Source organism: Lissotriton helveticus, chromosome 2_1 (genome assembly GCF_964261635.1).
Source record: "Lissotriton helveticus chromosome 2_1, aLisHel1.1, whole genome shotgun sequence".
Taxonomy (NCBI): Eukaryota; Metazoa; Chordata; class Amphibia; order Caudata; family Salamandridae; genus Lissotriton; species Lissotriton helveticus.
The window spans coordinates 2,122,553,299-2,122,575,078 of NC_136059.1; the positions used below are offsets into that span (position 1 = coordinate 2,122,553,299).

The 21,780-nt window shown below is 43.3% G+C and overlaps 1 protein-coding gene across 2 annotated transcripts in view; it reads left to right on the forward strand.

Moving 5' to 3' along the window:
- Positions 1-21,780, forward strand: part of WDR17 (WD repeat domain 17) — a 953,840-nt gene that overhangs the window by 735,917 nt on the left and 196,143 nt on the right. For both annotated transcript variants that reach the window (XM_078677682.1, XM_078677683.1), the window contains exon 23: positions 20,399-20,419. In XM_078677682.1, the coding sequence (XP_078533808.1) occupies positions 20,399-20,419 (21 nt within the window). The remainder of the gene's footprint in view (positions 1-20,398; positions 20,420-21,780) is intronic.

Here is a 21,780-nt window from a genome sequence, read left to right on the forward strand (position 1 = left end):
GTCCAGCCCGAACTGCCAAGCCATGTCTTCCCTGGACCGGAAACAAGCTTCCGAGGACCGGTTTCTGGCATTCCAGCCGTCTTCAGCCCGGCTTGCTTGAATCCAGTGGCAAGGTAAGTATGATATAAAGCACAGTGCTTTGTGTTTAAAAGAGGAGAGATTTCCTTTTGCGTTTTAGTAAGTTACTCATGAACTTGCAGACCTGCTAGTGGTGGGCTCCTACGTTCACTCAGATATGTAGGAAAGTACTGACACAAACTTGTCATCCATCCAGACAAAAAGTCCTTTGAACATGGGTGTGGCCCATTCGTGCACTGCTAGTTTACTCTCACTGCCCACTTGACGTGGCCTGTGAAATGCCTTTGTCAAGTTTTGCCTTGTCCTTAAAAGTTAAGAGATGTCCTTTTAAGTTCAATAACTTACTAGTATACTTGAAGGCCCCTCTGCCAAGTACTACGTAGAGTATGCCTCCCTTAAAGCAACTGACGTACATGTTCACAAAAGCATAGACCCTCTCTCTCTCTCAGTTCACACAGCTGGAGAAGGACACATACTCAGAAACAACTTCTGTATGCAGTATATCATGGTACTTCTATAGGTAGACTCCTGCACTCACTCAGATATATATGCAAGCAGTGAGAAAACCTCATCATACAGCGAGTGAAATAGACCTTTAAACATGGGTCAGACCTACTAGTGTAGACCCTGTTTGTGCACTCTCACTACCAGCTTCACCTAACATGTAATAGCTGTTTCTCAAGTCTAAAACCTATGTTTTTAGTACACATAACTCACCTCTAACCTAGGCTCTAGGTATGCCATAAACCACTGTACTTAAAAGATAAGAGATGTCCTTTTGAGTTCAATAAGTTAATCATGCACTTGCATGCTCCTATGCCAAGTAATACAGAGTATGCCACCCATACAACAACCGACATACATGTTCTCAAAGGAATATACTCTCTCCCACCCAGTCAGACAGCTAGAGAAAGACTTATACATTCAGTCACCTACTCAGAAACTAATTATGTATCCAGAAGTATCAAAGGCATTACGGACACACCTACATACCCCTCTATTCTGTAACACTGGCTCTGAGGTACTTGTTCAGCCACTTACATACATATTTAGAGAGCCATGGAGGAACTACAACACACGCTCACATACCGGCACATTTACTTAAACATCTCATGGCGTTACTACAGGTAGACTCCTACACTCACTCAGATATGTAGGCAAGTAGTGACACAACCTCATCATCCATCCAGGAAAATGGTCATTTAAACATGGGTCTGGCCTACTAGTGCAGACCCTGTCTGTGCACTGTTTAGGTTTAGCATGAAAGGGGCCTTATTAATATGGTGAAGCCCCTATCGTCACTACAATGTCCTGCAACACGATGTTCCAGAAAGGAGTTAATATAACATCTAATTAAAGTCTGAAACGGGATGAATATACTCCAATTACAACAGCCTTTAGTTAAAACCAAAAAAAGCCTTCAAAACTAAAAATTTGACCCTATGTTGTTTCTCCAACCAACCTTCTACATTCTATTTGTGGAAAAGAACTACTGTGTGGGATTTTGTCAACATGGATCATCAGCAGTTTAAACATAATTTGGCGTACCTGGGGTAACGTTTTCAAAAGAATCTCCTAAAATTGAAGAGTGTTTCACATTTATTTATGATATTGTACCAGATATAATAATATAAGAACATTTTTAACATACATTTGTTTAGATTACTGCCGTAAGTCCAAAAAAGCAACTGATGAATGAATTGTATTGAGTGCAATGCAGAGTATCTCCTATTTGTAGTGATCTACTGTGAACCTTTGGTTTTTTTTTTTAACAATCCATTGATTGTTTTTTCCCCACTCTTTGAGGATGATGCTTCATACAAACCATCATTTATGATGAAATTATATTTTTACTACATTGTAATACAGTGTTACAGTACAAGCAATATGTATTGTTATGTTTCTGTCATTTTGAAGATAAAATATTAACATATCTTTATGTACTTTTTCTTTTTCAATAGCGGCTGCAGTTCATTGTTGTTAGGTGTCTCAAAACACTTCTTCTACTACATACATATTACTTAGAGATATTAATGGAGAGTGTTTTTAAATATAAAGTGCTCTTGCTATAGGTTCCCATTAGTTTATTTTGCCCATTTTGTAATTACATTTTTTAGTGTATTACTCCCCGGCCTCAGTCTCCCATAATCTTCAGGACTACAGATCAGGCATTTGGAATTTGGCATTCACTCTAGCATCGCCAGACACCAGTGCCGACGAGACGAAACTTAGGCTGAGCAGCAGGCGGCAAGTGGTAGCTGTGGCGGGTCTTGCCACTGTTGGAACTGCGGCGGGCGAAGGGGGCACGGCAAGCCCAACGAGTTCAGCTGCCGTCCGACGGTAGCTGCTGAGAGTGTGCCGCAGACGGACGCGGAGGCGGCCTGGTTAGATCCGGGTGCAGCCTGCGCCCGCTCTGCAGGCCCCACCCCTGTTGGCCCTTAAGATCCTGCCTCCACTTTCTGATAAGGAGCCTGCCGGCTTTGCTGCCATCACCGGTTTGCCACCATCGAGTTGCCCCTGTCCTGCCAGACGCAACCTGCAATCTTCAAGGCCCCAAGGTAAATACCAGGGTAGGGTTTACCTCTGGGGGAGGGGAGAGGTCCACCAACCGCACATGGCACACATTGCGTACATTCCCCCCGATGGCTATTGTAGCACTGTGGCCCCCCTCGGTCACAAAGGTAGCACGCAGAGGGAGGACATAGTGGGAGTGGGAGCACTCTCCACCTCCAACTAAGGGGAGAACACCCTGCTCCAGGGTGGACAACTAAGTCCCCAAAATATCCCGGTTTAAGTCATACAGCGGGACAGCGAGAGCAACCAAAGCAAATAGATCCGTGGAATTAGAATAACAAACAATTAAAGAAAGTTGCCCAGCTCAACTACCCCAAATGACATCAAATAACTTCCAGGAAAGTACGGAAAACAGAGCAAATAGGAGAGAAGCAACCATAGATAAAGAACGCAAACTTTTGGCATATAGCTGCAAATTGGTCTATAAACTACCTTATAAATTGGGGGGTAGGGCCGCACAAAGTACTCAAAAACAAGCTTGTGCGTTACAGGGTAGGAAAATGACAAAGAGGAGGCCAGGCATTAAAATGAGTAAAATAAGCAATAAAATTCAAATGCTATGACAACCTGCAAATACTTCATGCCAATGCCATCTGGACTGAGAACACTGGGGAAAGAGGAGTCTTGTGGCAATGCATAAAAGCAGGCAAAGCAACAAGCAAACAACAGCCCGAGCCAGGAACTAAATCTAAATCTACATCACCATGAAAAACCGGTTAATGGGAATTTGATCCGCCCCTTGAACAACGGAGCAGATTACTGTTTATCTCAGGAAACGCGGCAAGATGCGATAGGGCACGGATATCAGGAAGTCTTAGAAATATCATCAGCACTGGACTCCCCAAAAGAGGACACACAAAACATGCAAGGGAAAAACAGGGCAACCCCGCAGGCAGGAGGCAGAGGCTCTCAACACAAATTGTTCCTGTCACGGAGCCTGTCAGAAATTAAACTCTTCACTTTTAATCAAAGATCACTTTTGCTGGGACTAGGACTGGGAGATGATAGCCCCCTAGGGGAACAGAACTCTCATCATTAAACCGCTCAGACAAAGTGCACAACTCAAAGTGGGTGCTACAATCAAAATTCCTTGCTATCTTCAGTAAACTCTACAATAACGACCGCAATCAATGCCCTCACTTGGCAAACACAAAAACTCAAAATTCAATTGGATACCATGCAGGAAATTGCAATAGCTATGACCAATATAGAAGCTAAAATCGACAACCTAGAGGGAAATCTGGAATTTCTGAAGTTGCGGCCAACTGTTAGGTGCTCTTGTCTCCCAATTGTTGAGAAGCTCAGTTCGCTCCCAGAAGTTCTAACATCGATAGTCATAGAACTTAAACAAAGATAACTAATGACCCCAGATTATCTAAACCAATGTATAGCAGAAAGAGCTCTAAGTTATGCAAGAAATAATGGAAGTAATGCCACAGCTGGAGCAGAAATCTCCCCCATTCTGTCACAGCGAACAGCAAGCCAAGTCCCCTATGTATATCAAGACTCAAGCTAGTAAATATACTTTAGGGCCAGATACTCCTCCAATATCTTCGCAGCTGGCATTAGCGATGAGCCAAAATATAAATAAACATGATGAGATAGCAACTGGCAACATTCTGCTCAGAAAGACTGACTCTGCAGATAATCTCGAAGAGGCCACAGAACCTTGCAAATCGCTATCTAGGAGAACAAAAAACATTAAACACCGGCGCTGTGCAAAGGAACTACAGCTGCGCCTGGCTACAGTAGACGGCAATCGGGGTTAAAAAATTTATCCAAAGGAGGTTCAAGTACAAAACTGCCCGGAGTCTCAGAAACTTTAACTAGTTTTTCAAAAGTTTAGGCTCGGTGTCAGGCCAGGTAATGACCAGTTAATTACAGCACCAGTACCACAACTAACTATAATTTCAAGCTGTGGGGATGGCCAGGTCAATGAAGAGAGGAAGTTGCTCCCACAGGGGATCAAATTTCCACTACCAACAGACAGCAGAGGAAGCTACCATATAGTACCGCACTCAAAAAGACAAGAGCAAGATGCACTGCCACTCACTACGGACAGTGAAAGGACGCTACTCCCTTTAATAAATGGCGCTGGGACATGGAGGAACAAGGTTGCCCGTAAAGACAACAGAGCAAATACAACAAACGTCCACTGCTCAGAAACATACTCCTTCACCGCAAGACAAAGGGTTCATGTGCAAAGGGAATTGGAGAACAACATCACAATCTTTACACCTGAATATACATCCCAGGTAAGTTCTGATACTCCAAACAGGGCTAACATTCTACAAATCTTCCAACGTATCCTAGAGTTATCATCCACCAACACTGAAGATCTAATTCAAGTACAATTCAAGGTTCCGAGCAGCAACACAATAAGAGAGTAGAAAATATGAACATGGAAAAACAACACAATAGTCCAAAAGATCATGAAAGAAAAGGACCAATTTCCAAAATGGGGGATCCGTGTATACAAATCAGAAGAGAAAGATATCCATACATGCCAGGACGTGCACTTCTTAACAGAAAGACACAGTTGCAGATAAAGTCCATTTTAAGAGGGAAAAACCCAGTTTCTTGTCGAACATCGTTCCTGAATTTAAGAATACACCTTTTGCCTAACTCTAACGAACAGGGCATACAATCTCAGAAAGAGGAAAACTCAATCAACACACATTCCCCTAGGAAGGAGTCGCAATGATTCGATCAGGTCAAAAATCAAATTGCTCCTAGCACAAAGAGAAGCAATTGGCCTGTGAGCAGAATGAATAAGATCATAAAAGTAATTTCATGGAATGTGTATGGACTAAAAACCACGATACAGAACAGAGTTGCATTTGAATTTTTACAGACTGGGGGCCTGCTGTGTCTCCAAGAAATGTGGCTGCTTGCTCCATTGGTCATTCCAGGTTTTACAGAATTCCAACAGCCAGCAAAAAAGCTCAATGTATTTGGAAGGCCATCAGGGGGCTTATCTATATATGTAAGAATACGCAGCAATATAACATCAGCAACATTATCACATTGATTAACCATGTGAACTCATTGTACTGCAGATCTTCTGATAATATCCTGCCACACCACCAACGACCCTTTACAAGCATTAGCATGTTTAATGCCAATCACACAATCGCTGAAGAAACAACTGAAACTTTTGATGTGGGCAATCGTGTGGCATTAATACTAAAGAACATCAGAAGGGATGGGGCTCTGGGATCCAACCGCCTACCTGGATATCTTTTCGAAGAAGACTGTGAATTTTGGGAAACTATACTCACCCTGCTATACCAGTTCTGTATGGCTAACTCAACAATCCCCAAAACCTGGAAAGGTTCCCTGTTACAACCAATTGCCGAAAAAGGTGATACCGGAGAACCAACCAACTATAGGCTGATAGCCCTTCTTGATATTGAGGCAAAGGGATACGCAAGCCTCCTCTTGCAAGATCTGCAAAACGGGGCCAATTACAATGAAATCCTATCAGTTTATCAATCTGGCTTTAGGGCAGGAGCAGCAACACTCGATAACACCTTAGCCCTCGCATATCTGGTAGAACAGTCTACCCAGAAAAAACAGCACCCTCTTTTTGCATGCTTCATAGACTATTCTGCAGCATTCGACTGTGTTAACAGGAATCTGCTTTGGCAGAAATTACAAAACTGGGGGATCCCGAGCATGCTGCTGAAAGCCATCATTGTCCCCTACACCGGAACCTGGGTACATGTGAAATTATCCATGAACACAGCAACAAAAAAAATCTACATGGCTAGGGGCTGAAACAAGACTGTGTACTGGCGCCCCTGCTTTTTAATTTATACACTGCAGACCATGGCAAAACAATATAAAAAGCCAGCTTCTAAATTTGAGTCGACTAGACTGTTTCTAATGCAGTATGCAGACGACATAGTGCTAATGGACCATACTAAGACGGGTATGCAAAGAGTACTGGATGCTTAAGCATCTATAACAACAAAAATGATTTAACAGCAAACGCAGGCAAAATAAAGGTAGTCATTTTTGGGAAGCATGCTAATAAACTCAAACAACAATGGAGAATGGGCAATTTGAAAATAGCAACAACAACCAAATACAAATACCTGGGGGATCTGGATCATGACCAATGGGAAGCCCACAGCACACACCGCATCCATAGAATCAAAAGTTAAGGCAGTGATGTACCCCCTATGCAAACTGAACTCCAAGCTGTGCAGCCCGACAACTGACTCCATCCGAAAGGTCAAAAGAGCCAAGTTACTTCCTCCAATCGCAGATGGCCAACTAGTATTTCTCACGGTATTAATGAACACCATGGGGCTTACCAGCTGCCGAGCATTCAAACAGATCTTTCAGATACCCACTAATGCCCGGAACGCCTTGGTACGGCTGGAATTCTGGTTAAACAAACAATCTTACGAACATTTGGCATCGATTGTTCGGTTCTATCGAGGGGCCTGCACAGCACCACCAAATACAATGAAAGCAATTTTAAAGGATATTTTCATGAAAGGTAAACATTCCTGGGCAAACGGCCTTCTTACGGCCTGCACTAAACTCCACCTTTACCTGTCCAGCTGGCAGGATTTTATCAACCAACCCGGAATTTTAAAATCCATTTTAAGGAAACAAGCTAGACTATAATCTAAGGAAGACGACATGAAGGTAATTGAGTCCTCCAGTAGTAACATCAGGCTCTTAGCTAGTTCCTTCCGGGATAAACTGAGACAGCCATACCCTGAGGCAGCCTTGAATAAAACAATTTTAAAGCAAATTTTGTTAGTCAGACTCATGGTACTACCAAGAAAAGATATAAATACTTACTGGAAAACATTAGAGGCGGTCACCTCCAGCAGACTGTGTTACCAGTACGAGGAATCTATGGCTCACTTGGTTTGCATCTGCCACCGACAGAATCATGCACGTCGCACTTTACTGAAACCTCTCTTTTTAAAATACGGCACTCATACCTGCACAGATGCAATGAAACTTCTCTTCAATTTGGAGATTCCAATGGAACTGGCCAGACTAACGAAATTTGCACACCAGCTGAAAGAACATATAAGCAAAGACTCAGCCAAGGACTAGAGGCCGAACAGAGCTTAAATTAGTGAATATACATCTAATTGTATTTGTCTCTAGGGGCCAGATGTAGGTAATCAGATTTTACCGATTCTTAAATACCGAATTTTACCGATTCGGTATTCAAAAATCGGTAAATGAGATGTAGGTAAAAAATCGGTATTTTTTACCGATTCGGTAAAAGTCGGTATCGGACTTTCGGAATTTACCAAATCGGTATTTACCGATACGGTATTTACCGAATCGGTATTTCCCATTCATCCCTAAGGGCCTAAAGGCCCATAGGAATGCATTGAAAATACCGAATCGGTAAATACCGAATCGGTAAATACCGAATCGGTAAATTCCGAATCGGGAAGCAAGCAAAAGTGAAACCAATGAAAACAGCCAATCAGGTGCTACCACCCCCCCCTCCCTACCAGGAAGTGGCTACCCAGGCAGCTGCAACTCATTAGAAGGTTCTGGAGAGGCAGTCAGAGCTGAGCAGAGACACAGAGCAGCAGGGAGTGATTTTTGTGCCTTTACCTCATTGAAAATGGCTAGCAGCAGTGAGAGTCAGAAGGCAGAGAGGAAAAGGAAAGTAAAGTTTAGCAGCATGGAGCTGCAAGTACTAGGAAGGTGGTGAGAGCCCACAAACAACTGTTTGGCAGGCACTCCCTCACTGTAGCAGAGTCAGCAAAACGCAAGCTGTGGCTTGATATAGGAGAAAGGGTCAATGCTGTGGGAGTGACAAGCAGGAGCATTGATGACCTCAAGAAACGCTTCTACGACATCAGGAGCCTCACCAAGAAAAAGATGGCAGAGCTACATAAGCAGGCTGGTGTCACCGGTGGAGGCAGGAACCCAGCGCCCCCCCTGACTGACCTGGAGGAGTTGGTGGCGTCAACCATAGAGCCAGACAGTGTTGTGGGACTGGGAGATGTGGACAGCTCAGCCAGAGCCAAAGGAAAAGGTAAGACGCATGCGCAGCATGACACCCCATACCAACCAGCTTCCCTTAACCCTTTGTGCACAGGCCAACCCCAGTCCAGTACTGCTAGCACTATACAGGAGCAATGCATTATGGGAAATGTAGTCAGCTAATATAAGACCATGTGTAACTGCACAGACATCAGCAAGGCAGTGAAAGTAATGCAGAATGACAGTAAAATGTGTAAAGCATTTATTTTAGTGACTGTGACACAGTAGCACTCAGTTGACATACGCTTATTTATACCATGGGGCAACATCAGCCAGTCAAGCTTCAGCAACAGCAGGGACTGCACCAGCGAGGGAGGAGAGTGACGAGGCAGGGCCAAGCCATGTCCATGCCTCGCAGGAGGAAGAACACACAACTATCATCTCCCAGGAAGAGGAGACAGTCCAGACACCCGAGTTTCCCCACTCCCCACACCTCTCACAATCCCCTCCATTGCTTTTCTCTCCTGAGACCTCACCATCACTGTTACAGTCTGCACCTGCAACCTCACCAGCCAGGAGGCGAGTCGTGGCCCCACTGCCAGTGATGGAGGCAGTAGAGGGAGAGGCCCAAGCCAATGCACCTGAGAGTTCTGCTGCACTGCAGCCCAACACACAGTCTTTGACCTCGCGCAGACGGCAACGCAGGCCCAGCAGTGCAGGTGTTCCTGGAGATGGCACTGTGTTCCGTGGGCTGGAGGGGAGCATGGTGCGCATCCAACGCATGCAGGGGAAATCAATACAGGCCTGCCACCGCCAATTTCGTGTCCTAAACCAACACATTGGAGAAATGGGGAAGGGCATCAGAGACATGGTAGAAAGCAACAGGGAGATATCCAAAACCAATGCTGACCTAGCTGCAGGAATGCAGCAAATGAGCACTTCAATAACCCAGCTGTGCTCTAAACTGGACAGCCTGGAGCACACAAGGCGCGGGGACGCCCGTGTGAACAATAGGGCCATGAACCGTCTGGCCACTGCCACATCACAGCTATGCCGTAGAGGCATTAACATGCAGGAAAGCCTCACTCAGAACACGGCCGAGGTCACCAGGGGCATGGCCAGGATCACCAGTGCCCTCGAGTCAATGATAATATCAAACACTGCACTGGATCCTGCCCTGGATGTGGCTGAGGGAGACAACAGCAGTAGCCGCAGCAGCTTGGCAAGCGCTGTGGTTCAGCCACGTAGGAGCAGCAGGCGCCCAGCTGAGCCTGCAGGCCATGAGGGGAGCAGTGAGCAACATCCCAGTGGCTCTGGGAAGCGCTGGCGCAAATGACTTTGCCAGTGTGGGTGATGTAACCCAGGACATGTAGTCCCCACCTTTCTTTTCTTTAATTTGTTGCACTTCAGTGCATGAATGTTGTGGCAACATTAAATGACGTTCTTCTCATTCACAACCTGTCTGTGTCTCATTACTTACTCAGAAATAGTTGCGTGTAATCTCCTCACGTCTGTATCTGCCATCACTTGGTGTTGTCACTCCAGCAGGTGGTGTGTCAGGCACAGCAATGTCGTCGTCATGATCCTCGTAGTCAGACAACTCCACCTCAGTACCCTTCTTAACAGCAAGGTTGTGCAACATGGCACAGGCAGCAATTATCTTTCAGCAGGTGATGGGGGTATACTGCCTTGCACCTCCACTCTTGTGCAAGCATCTGAATCTGCTTTTCCAGATACCAAAGGTCCTTTCAACAACATTCCGTGTGCTTTTGTGGGCCCGGTTATATCTCCTTTGGCTGGGTGTTGAGGGGTTGAGGTAGGGGGTGAGTATAAAAGAGCGAAGGGCATATGCACTGTCTCCTAAAAGGAAAAGGTAATACATTAGTCCCATGCATACATTTATTTCTTACTGCAATTATGGGGGTAAGACATTGTGTCTTACCTAGGAGGTATCCTTCACCAAATTCCCCTGCAGTCAGCCGTGCATAGATGCTGCTGTTTTGAAAAATATAGGAGTCGTGGGTACTCCCAGGGAATTTTGCCACAATGTCAGTCATGGTGCACTTTGCATTGCAAATCACCTGCACATTGATGGTGTGGCTTGACTTCCTATTCCTGTAGATATATTCTGTGTCAGCAGGGGGACAAATGGGAATGTGTGTGCCATCTATGCAGCCAATAATATTTGGAAATCGAGCCATCTGGTAAAAGTCAGATTTTGTTTTCACCAGTTCAACATGGGTAGCAGGAAAATAAATGTAATGCTCCATCCTGTGTAACATGGCGTCAAGGAATTTGTGGAAAAACCTTGACAGGCAGCTCTGTGTCACCCCACCTACCGCAGCAACCACGCTCTGGTAGCTCCCAGACGCAAGCAGGTGGAGGCTGCACAGCACCTGCACATGGGGTGGAATTGCATGTGCCCTTGGGGTAGTGTGCTGCAACAGTGGTTGGAGGTCCCTGATGAGCTCCAAGATGGTGTCTGGGGCCAACCTGTACCTCTGCAGTATCTCTGCCTCTGTGAGCATGAACAAGGTGACCCTCTGCCTGTAGACCTGCTCCTCTCTCTGCCATTCCCTCTCTCCTTCCTCCTGTAGCCGTAGCCGTCTTGCAATTACATAAAATGCCGCCATTGTGCAAACAGAATTGCATTTTGGGTCCTTTTTTATAGGTTGCACCTGGTTACCACCTGATTTCAATCCATGGTAAATACCGACTCTTAAATACCGAATTTGAAGCAAATTCGGTATTTAAGAGCTTCCCTACATCTCAATTTCCATTTTTACCAATTCTTATTTACCGATTCGGTATTTTACCGAATCGGTAAATTTACCGATTCGGTAAATTTACCGATTCGGTAAATTTTCCGAATCGCAAACCGTTGCGATTGGGTAAAATTACCGATTCGGTAACTTTTCCGATTCGGTAAAATTACCGATTCGGTAACTTTTGCGATTCGGTATTTTACCGATTCGGTAACTTTTCCGATTCGGTAAATTTACAGATTTGGGCTATTTTTGGTTTCCTACATCCCGAAAGCTCAATACCGGTCGGTAACGGCCGAAAATACCGATTTTCGGCCGTTACCGACCGGTATTGGGCTTCCTACATCTGGCCCTTAATGTGTTGTGTTGTGATTATCTTTTTGTAACAATTTTAATTAATTGAAACAATAAATAAATAATCCATTCATTCATAGTGTAATACAGCAGATTTAGAGGTAGTCACACAACAACTTACTCTTAATCATTCAGGGGCTTATTTATACAGGCACTCACACAACCAAGCATTTACCCATGCACTCAGACAGAGAGACACTCACATACCTACCATTGCACTCATGGAGTAGATCACACCCCCACTCATTTACTAACACAGCCACTGGCACACCCATTTGCTCACTCATAATCCACTCACACACCCTTTTCGATACTGATACAGCCCCTCACACAGCCACTCACTCACATACACAGTCACTATCACACTCACTCACTCACCCATACAGCCACTGACACACCCACTCACTCACCAATGCAGACAGTCGACAGCCATTTACTGACCATTTCAGCCACTCACATATCCACTCACAAACTCACACAGCCACTTACAAAACTGCTAACTCACCCATACAATCACTCACAGTAGCACTCACTCACCCATACAACCACTCACACTAGCACTCACTCAACCAGACAGCCACTCACACTAGCACTCACTCACCCATACAGCCAAACAAACAATCACTCACTCTCCCATACAGCCACTCACACACCCACTCACTCACCCAAACAGCCACTCACACAGGCACTAACTCACCCATACAACCACCCAGGCTCCTCTCACTCACTCATATAAACACTCACACAGTCACTCACACACCCACTCAGTCACCCATACAGCCACGTCCAAAGCCACTAACTCACTCATACAGCCACTCACACAGGTACTCATTCCCTATATAGCCACTCACATATGCAGTCGCTCACTCATATAGCCACTTACACACCCACTCCCTCACCCATACAGCCACTCACACAACCATTCAGTCACCCATACACCACTCACACAACCACTCTATTGAGAAGCTGCTCGCATACCCACTCATTCACTCATACAGCCATCCACACACCCTCTCACACACCCATACAACCACTCACGCACCTACTCTCTCACCCATACAGACACTGACACACCCAATCACTCACCCGTACAGTTACTCACACAGCCACTCAATCACCTATACATTTACTCATGCATTCAGTCACCTTTGCACCACTGATGCAGTCACTCACTCACCCATACAGCCACTGACACATTTAAAAAAAATCTTTTATCATACAAAAAGGCAATAGGAGGAACAAAATTGTTACAAAAACACAAAAACATTGCAAAGACTTGGATAAATAAAAAATAAATTGTATGTTACCTTGCTACTTCTAGGATGGCATTGCCAAACTGCTCACCAGCTGTCAGTGTGGTGCTACAGTCAAGGCAATGTGTACCAAAACACCTAGATTCTAGTACAATTTGTGTACGACATCTCTCCACTTAAGATGATGACACTTTCTCCCCAGGAGCAGAAGGTGCAGCGCTAGATGTAGATGGCCCCTCTCTTCTTCCAAGCCCTCTTCAAGCTATTCCTGTGGTAGGTCTTTCAGTGGTACAACATACAGGTTTTACCACAGGAATATTTCTTGTTTGGTTCTTATGTTGAGAGGGTCTTCTTGCACAAACTGTGTTTAACAAACTTGGCTACAGTCTTGGATTCTCCAGTTGGATTGTAAAAAAATCGCAGGCAGTTCTTTGCCTTTTCGGTGCAGGCCATCATCACCAAAGTCATACTGTTGTTCCCCCTGCTCCTCTGCTGGTCACTGCATCTGGTTGCCATTTTAGATGATGAAAAATGACCAAAAAAGCCCTACCCAGAGTTCCTTACTAGAAGCACAGGACAGCTCCAAATAATGATCCAAAAATTAATAGAAGATACAAGAAGAGAGAAATGGGTGGGCACATCCATTCATATCTCTTTGTTTCTAGGTTGCATGAACTTTGCTCTACCAACGTCATCGCAACTACCTGCATTGCCGCGAAGACGGGCATGTGCTTTACATAAAAAATTATTACAAAGATAGAGGCTTAAACACTATATTAGTAAACAGCTATTAGCAAACATAAATCCCAATATGTGTATATATGAGTTTTGCACTTTTTCAAAAATACGCAGTCGTTGTGGCTTTTTCGGTGAAGCCAGAACATATGTATCTCGATAATTCGATATGGATTTGTGACAAATTCACAACAAATAAATAACTCCGAAAAAAACACAGTCATTGAGCTAATGAAACAAATGACAAGGAGTGGCGCAGAGAAATATATACATGGGCAGGCCATTATGCAGGCGTAGTGTATAATATGAAGTAGACATTTTCACAATGATAAAATATTAACTAATTCCCCATTAGAAAGTAACATAGATGAGTACACATTTTTCACAAAACTTTGGGCTCTTCTTAAAAAAATTAGATTCGAATTAGATCCTGATGTTCATTTCACATCAATTAAACCTCAACGGGAAACACTGACTTAAAACAAGGGCGGGAGACTCACTTGTGTCAAAACCTCGGCAGCATTGAAAGAGCTTGGATAAAACGAAACGCGTCTGCATGAATGCCGAAAATAAATTGATTTATTTGCAGTTATACCTGGAGTCTCGTTGGTGTTCTTCTCCTTGTTAATTCAGGAGGATTGGTACAGATAATATATATTATATATTATATATTATATATATATATTCATTAAAAAAACCATAGGTTTCAGGCACGTTATAGTTGGAAATTAGCATTTAAAAAACCTTAGAAATACACTGAAAAAACCATAGGTTTCAGGGACGTTATAGTTAGTTGGACATTTTTCTCATACAAAACCATAGAAATTCAGCCGTTATAGTTAGTAGACCTAACTATAACTCATGCCCCCACAATGCACTGCTGATGATGTCATATATTACATCACTCATGACATGCTCAGTGACATCGCTGCTGACAACATTCAATGAATGTGTGTTTCTGTAAAGTATATAAATATGTGTTATATATATATATGCCAAGGTGTATTGAAGTGGGTGTATGAGTGTCTGAATAGATGTTTTAGTAGGTGTGTGACTGGCTGTATAAGTGAGTGATTAAATGTGTCTTACTGAATGCATGGGTTAGTGACTAAACTGTGTGAATGTCTTTATTAGTCTGTTAATTGGTGTGTAAGCCGCTGCATGGCTTGGTGAGTAGCTACATGACTGTCTATATGGGTTATTTAATGGTTGTCTGACTATCTGTATGGGCGCCTGAGTGTATTTGTGGGTGGGTGTGTGTGTGACTCTGTGCATAGATATGTGAGTGGTTGTTTCACTGGGTGTATGGGTTCAAGAGTGCATATGGAAACAGCTGTATGGGTGGGTGAGTGTGTGGATGGGTGTGTGGGTGAGTGAATAGATGTCCTGGTGGTGCATGATTGAATAACTACATATGTTTTAAAGCAGTATATGTGAGTGTTGGAGTATATAAATGACTATATATGAGAGTGAGTGATTGCAAGAGTATCTGTATGGATGCGTGTGTGTTTCTATGAGTGATTGTTTAAGAGAGTATGTGTTAGTATATGTATAAATAAGTGCTGTGGTGTGTGTATAACTGTGTAAGCAAGGACATGGGTGTGTGATAGTTTCTTTGCATGACTGACCAGGTGTATTAGTAACTCTTTGGGTGAGTGGCAGTGTGTGAGTGTCTATATTGGTGTATGAGTGGATATCTTAGTGGCTGTATAGATAAATGTGTGTATGAGTGACTGTATGGGTTAGTGGGTGGATGTGTGTGTAGACATATGAATCACTGAGCAGGTATGTACTAACTGCTATTGCTCTGTCTATGTTTTCTATATTGGTGGTCTTTATTTTAGAGTGGGTGTATGAAAGGTGTTATTAGTGTATGAGGAAGTGCATCAGATGATCACATTGATGATGTCATCAGTGATGTCATCAGTGATGTCATTGAGTATGTCATGAGTGATGTAATATGTGATGTCATCAGCAGTGCATTGTGGGAGCTCGAGTTATAGTTAGGTCTACTAACTATAACGGCCAAATTTCTATGGTTTTGTACGAGTGAAATCGCCAACTAACTATAACATCCCTGAAACCTATGGTTTTTTCAGTGATTTTCTAAGGTTTTTTAAATGCTAGTTTCTAACTATAACGTCCCTAAAACCTATGGTTTTTTCAGTGAATTTCAAAGGTTTTTTAAATGTTAATTTTGACATTTCTAAGGTTTCTAAGGTTTTTTAAATGCTAATTTCTAACTATGCCTACAAAAGTAGGACATTTGAAGAAAGAGGAAGAAAAGTGCAAAAAAGAAGCAAGACAAATGCAGAAAGAGGCAACAGAAGTCCAGAAAGACAAAGAAAAGTGCAAGAAAAAGAAGAGATGTGCAGAAAGAACCAACTGAGGAGCAGAAAGTCCTCCTGTGCCCCAACTGGTGTTAACTGACTCTGATTAACCAGGCCTAGAGCCAGTGCTATGCTACAAGACACTTAGAATACAATGAAGACACCTACATACACTAGGGAACACTATGCATTGGGGTACCCCTGTGATTAGCATGACCTCTTTTGTATTTGCCATGAGTTAATGCCTGGGTCATTGCATGAGTACATGAGTAGTGACTGGATGATTAGAGTGCTACAAGGAGAGTGAATGGTGATTTTATAAGTGCTTGGGCTTTGGCGCAGTGATTGGATAAGCACATAGGATTGACTGGGTGATTGGAGGACTGCATAGGTAGTACCAGGGAGATTACTGGACTGCATAGGTAGTCCTCAAGGTATTGCAGCAGTGCATGTGTTAGTGTCTGGGTCATTGTATGAGTACATGGGTCCTGAGTGGATAATTAGAGTACTGCAAGGAGAGTGCGTGGGGAATTTATAAGTGCTTGGGTATTGGCTGAGTGTTTGGATTAGTACATAGTAGTGGCTGAGTGACTGGAGGAGTGCACGGGGAGTGACAGGGTGATTGCTGGACTGCATGGGTACTACCAGGGGAATTGAAGGAGCGAATGAGAAGTGTGTAGGTGGTTAGAGGACTGCATGGGTAGTACACAGGGATTGTAGCAGTGCATGTGTTAGTGCCTGGATCATTGCATGACTACATGGGTAGTGACTGGATGATTATGGTACTGCGAGGAAAGTGCATGGTGAATTTATAAGTGCTTGAGTTTTGGCGCAGTGATTGGATAAGGACACAGGACTGGCTGGGTGATTGGATGACTGCATAGGTAGTACCAGGAAGTTTACTGGACTGCATAGGTAGTCTTCAATGGATTGCATTGTGTTAGTGACTGGGTCATTGCATGAGTACATGGGTAATGACTGGATGATTAGAGTGCTGAAAGGACAGTACATGGTGATTTCATAACTGCTTGGGTTTTGGCGGAGTGATTGGGTTAGTACATAGTGCTGGCTGGGTGATTGGAGGAGTGCATGGGTAGTGACAAAGGGATTGCTAGAGTGCATGGGTACTACCTGGGTAATTGCAGTAGTGAATCAGTACTGCGTGGGTGGTTAGAGGTCTGCATGGGTATTGCACAGGGGATTGTAGCAGTGCATGTGTTAGTACCTGGGTCATTGCATAAGTACATAGGTACTGACTGGATGATTAGACTACTGCAAGGAGAGTGCATGGGGAATTTATAAGTTCTTGGGTTTTGGTGGAGTGATTGGATAAGTACATGGTGCTGGCTGGGTGATTGAAGGAGTGTATGGGTACTGACAGGGCATGGGCTGGACTGCATGGGTAGTGCTCAGTGTATTGTAGTAGTGCATGAGTTAGTGCATGGGTCATTGCATGAGTGCATGGGTACTGACTGGATGATTAGAGTACTGCAAGGAGATTGCATGGTGCATTTATAAGTGCTTGGGGTTTAGCGGAGGGATTGGATAAGTACACACATGTCACATCAGTCCCGCCCCCACCCTTCACCACTGTGCAAACACGTGCCTCCTGGCAGGTTTTAAGTTGGGGGATTAATTCCCCTTGAATCCTGAGGGTCCCTGGGGGCCAACAAGCCCACCAGGTACCTCCAGTAGGCGCCACAGAGCTGCAAAAATGCAGAAATACAGAAAATGCAGAAATGCTGGTGTGCTGCCTACCCACTGGTGGTTCTCAAATACAATGCAACTGCAAGCGCTAATGTATCAAAACAAAATTCAAACTCCAATAATAGAATGAAAGCCAACACTCGAAGTCAAGGTAATCAAACGTGCTTATTGGTTCAGGTTGCCCCGGGCGCAGGGACACAGAGACAGGTTTCGGCAGTACAGCTGCCTTTCTCAATCTGTAACCCACCATCTTGAAGCTCTATTTAAACTTTAGAAACAAAAAACATAAGAGAATATACAAAACATACAAAACTATTTAGCAGCAGCTTCTATAAAATACGTATGACCACGTACATTTAAAAATAAATGCAAAACATTTCTTTCACTTCTCAGAATTTTTTACCTAAAACTCCTATATTTGTCTTTTCTATGTAGTGTCCAGTCAGTACAACTGAGAGCTATTCCTGTGGTCAATACAATGTGGTTAACACACGCTACTTATATTGCAATGTTCTGCCGCACATCAAAATAGTATACTCAAAACCTGGACTGGAGTGTGATTCAAGCCCTCTGCTAGTTATCAAGTCGAGCACTCAAAATAGTCTCCTTAAAACCAGCAAAGCCACTTTGCATATGTCCATAGACTGAGAATTAATTATTTGTTACATCAAGGGAATAAATGCACCTCTTTATCCCAAATAAAATAGTGATTATGATTCTAAAGAGGCAAAGCCATAGGATCCATGTTATACCTCACTGACGTGAACTAATAAGACCGAAAACGGTATGGGGTTGCAAGTGTCCCCTTCTGCGGGGTGGCCTCATCTTGCAGTTAGGATTGACTGTTCCCATAAAGAGCAGGGTCAATACTGATTCTTTGCCTAGAATGGCAGAGTGGGTGAGAAATTATGAGTTGAAATGCTATTCGAGGGATTTCCAGTGGTTAGATTTATTACAAGAATTCTTCCACTCATCTGTTGTGTGATTGATATTACGCCTTAAGTAGCCACAGGTATGCCCAGAAGTGGGCCCCTTGTTCACTGTGCCATACGATCCAATCTATACCTCACTGATAATGCCTAACAAGACCGAAACCAGTTAGGATGCTTATTTTCCATTCTGGATTTTGCCTCAACTGGCAGTTCGGGATGGACTTTTCGTAAGAGGAGCAGGATCAGTACCGATTTGCATAATTTGGGCCTTTGCCTAGAGTGGCACAGTGGGTCTAAAACAATGGGTTGGAATCCTACCCCGAGTGATTTCCAGTGATTAGACTTTTTGCAAGCATTCCTCCCATCACCTCTTGTGGGATGGATGTTAAAACCTTGGTGGCCAAACGTATGCTCAGACGTGGGTCCCTTTGCTTACTATGCCTTAGGTTTGAAGATATACCTTGACTGATGACATCTAAGAAAGCCAAAATCAGTCTGGGGTTACTTATGTTCCCTTCTGGAGGGGGTTTCATCTGGCAGGTTCTGCTGGATTGTTCCCTTGAGGAGCAGGTTAAGTTCTGATTTGTGTAAGGCAGGTCTTTGTCTAGAGTGGCGCAGTGGACAAGCCTTCCTCCATCACCTTTTGTGTGATTGAAACGTTCATGAAAACTACAATGGCGTAACATAAATGAATCATAACGGTTGCCTGAGTAGGTTGCAACAGGGTCTGTGATCAGGCATTCAGAATTACAAACTACTTGGATTTTTAACATTTGTTGAATTTTGCAGTTCCATACGGTCTGATTGAAGACATATTAATACATGAGTTTCATCAATGCATCCTGGTTTGTTGCTATTCTGTAAAATCCAACCACAGAGTTCCGGCCAATAAATAAATAATGTGGGTTGTTTGTATAAGAAATGTACATATGAATTTTGGGTAAGAAAGCATCTACAAAATCCGTTAAAATACAAGAAAGAGCACTTTGAGAAATCCCATTGTTACAGCTATTATCCTCGAAAAGCTACCCAAGGCCAGAAAATGTTTTGAGTACATTTTCTGTATGTGGGCAGATATTGCTTGACTTTGCTGAGTTTTTTAAAATTTAAAATGGCTTTTAAATCATCTATATTCATCTATTAAATCCATTAAAACATGCCTACCGAATGTATAATTTCCATAATGTTTTCCTCTCGGATAGTTCTAAAAGTTTAACACATTGAAAAATAAATAGTCTTCTTTCTTCATGATTAGGCTGCACAAAGGTAAATCCTCCTCACGCTCACTCTCAGGGCTACCATTGTGAAAAGTAAAATGCATTCTTTCTTTCCTTTTATAGTTTACATCTATTTACCACCTGCTTCCACTTGGTGGTAAATTGCTAAAAAGCGAATCTATAATTAATGTTTTTGAAAAAGTGTATCAATGTCTTTGATTAATTTATTGTAACATCAATCGATTCCACCTCACGTGCTGGCAAAATATATACCAAATCTGTTAAATACTGTGTATTGAATTTGGAACATCTCAAATTACACAAAAGCTGGGTTTTCCTGACAAGAATGTGGCTCAGCCTCGAAATATATTTTAACTTGAGTTAAAATGTGTTATCTAATCTTCAGAAACTGGGGAGAATAAGAACTCACTGACTTATCTTTGACATTCATTATTGCTTTTATTTTTCTTTTAGCTTTCCTTCCCTGGGATACAGGTATTTTGATATTTTAACAGACCGTTTTAGAAAATCTTGCAGAAAGAATATGCTTTTGACTAACAATCAACTAACATTAAATGATAAAACACAAAGCTAAAATTAGTGCATCATTTTAGGTGTAAGCGGGCACTAAACTGTTCTTCATTTATAATGGTTTTTGCCGTTTTCTTTTTGTTTTCAGCACAAATGTGATATGGAGTGACCCTTTTGAGTAAAGTTCAGACCCATCCAATTAGCATCTCCTAGTCTGTTTGGGTTTTACGTTTTATGTCATGTGTTTTGTCATATTAAATTAATGAGTACAGAGCTAAAGACTAAGCCAGATAAAAACAACCTTGATACCTTTTCCAGTTTTGTAAAGCCTGGTGTTCCTAGACCAAATAGACTCAGCTTCCTATCATAGTTATTTTAACCATCTGGGATAGCACTTTTAACAATCAAATTACTTTATTCAGGTTTTAACACAAAAATAACCTGAGGTATCTGTTATTTTGGGACTAATTGCCTGCACAATTTGCTAGATTGCACCCCTTCATTAGGGCAAACTGTATAGCCCACATCACTCTGTACAGATTCATGAAGCAAGTGGGCACTATCATCTCAGATAAGTCATCAGTCACATACACAGGCAACCTCTCTGGAACAGGTCTTTCTGATAGAAACGCCAACTGCAGATTCCTCACCTAGGGAAATTTCCCAGGCATCAAACTGGATCCACCAGATTTCCATAGCAACTTCCTCGCTCCCGGTAGGTGGTGCCCAGTCCGCCCATGCTGGATTTGACATTGTGGCAACTATAAAAACCAAAGGTGGTGATGGACGGAGCGTTGACAATACAAACACTCACCCCCAGTCAACTGATCTGGGTGTAATCCATCACCGTTCTTTAGCTCACTCCGCCACCCCAGTTCAGACATGGCCATATGCAAATCAGTCTGACCCTGTGCCTCATGGGAACAGTCCAGCCCGAACTGCCAAGTCATATCTTCCCTGGACCGGAATCAAGCTTCCCAGGACCGGTTTCTGGCATTACAGCCGTCTTCAGCCGGGCTTGCTTGACTCCAGTGGCAAAGTGAGCAAGGGACTCACGTCTGAGCATACCCTGCCACCTTAGGGTGAACAAAGAAAAACCAAAGGTGGTGATGGACGGAGCGTTGACAATACAAACACTCACCCCCAGTCAACTGATCTGGGTTTAATCCATCACCGTTCTTTAGCTCACTCCGCCACCCCAGTTCAGACATGGCCATATGCAAATCAGTCTGACCCTGTGCCTCATGGGAACAGTCCAGCCCGAACTGCCAAGCCATGTCTTCCCTGGACTGGAATCAAGCTTCCCAGGACCGGTTTCTGGCATT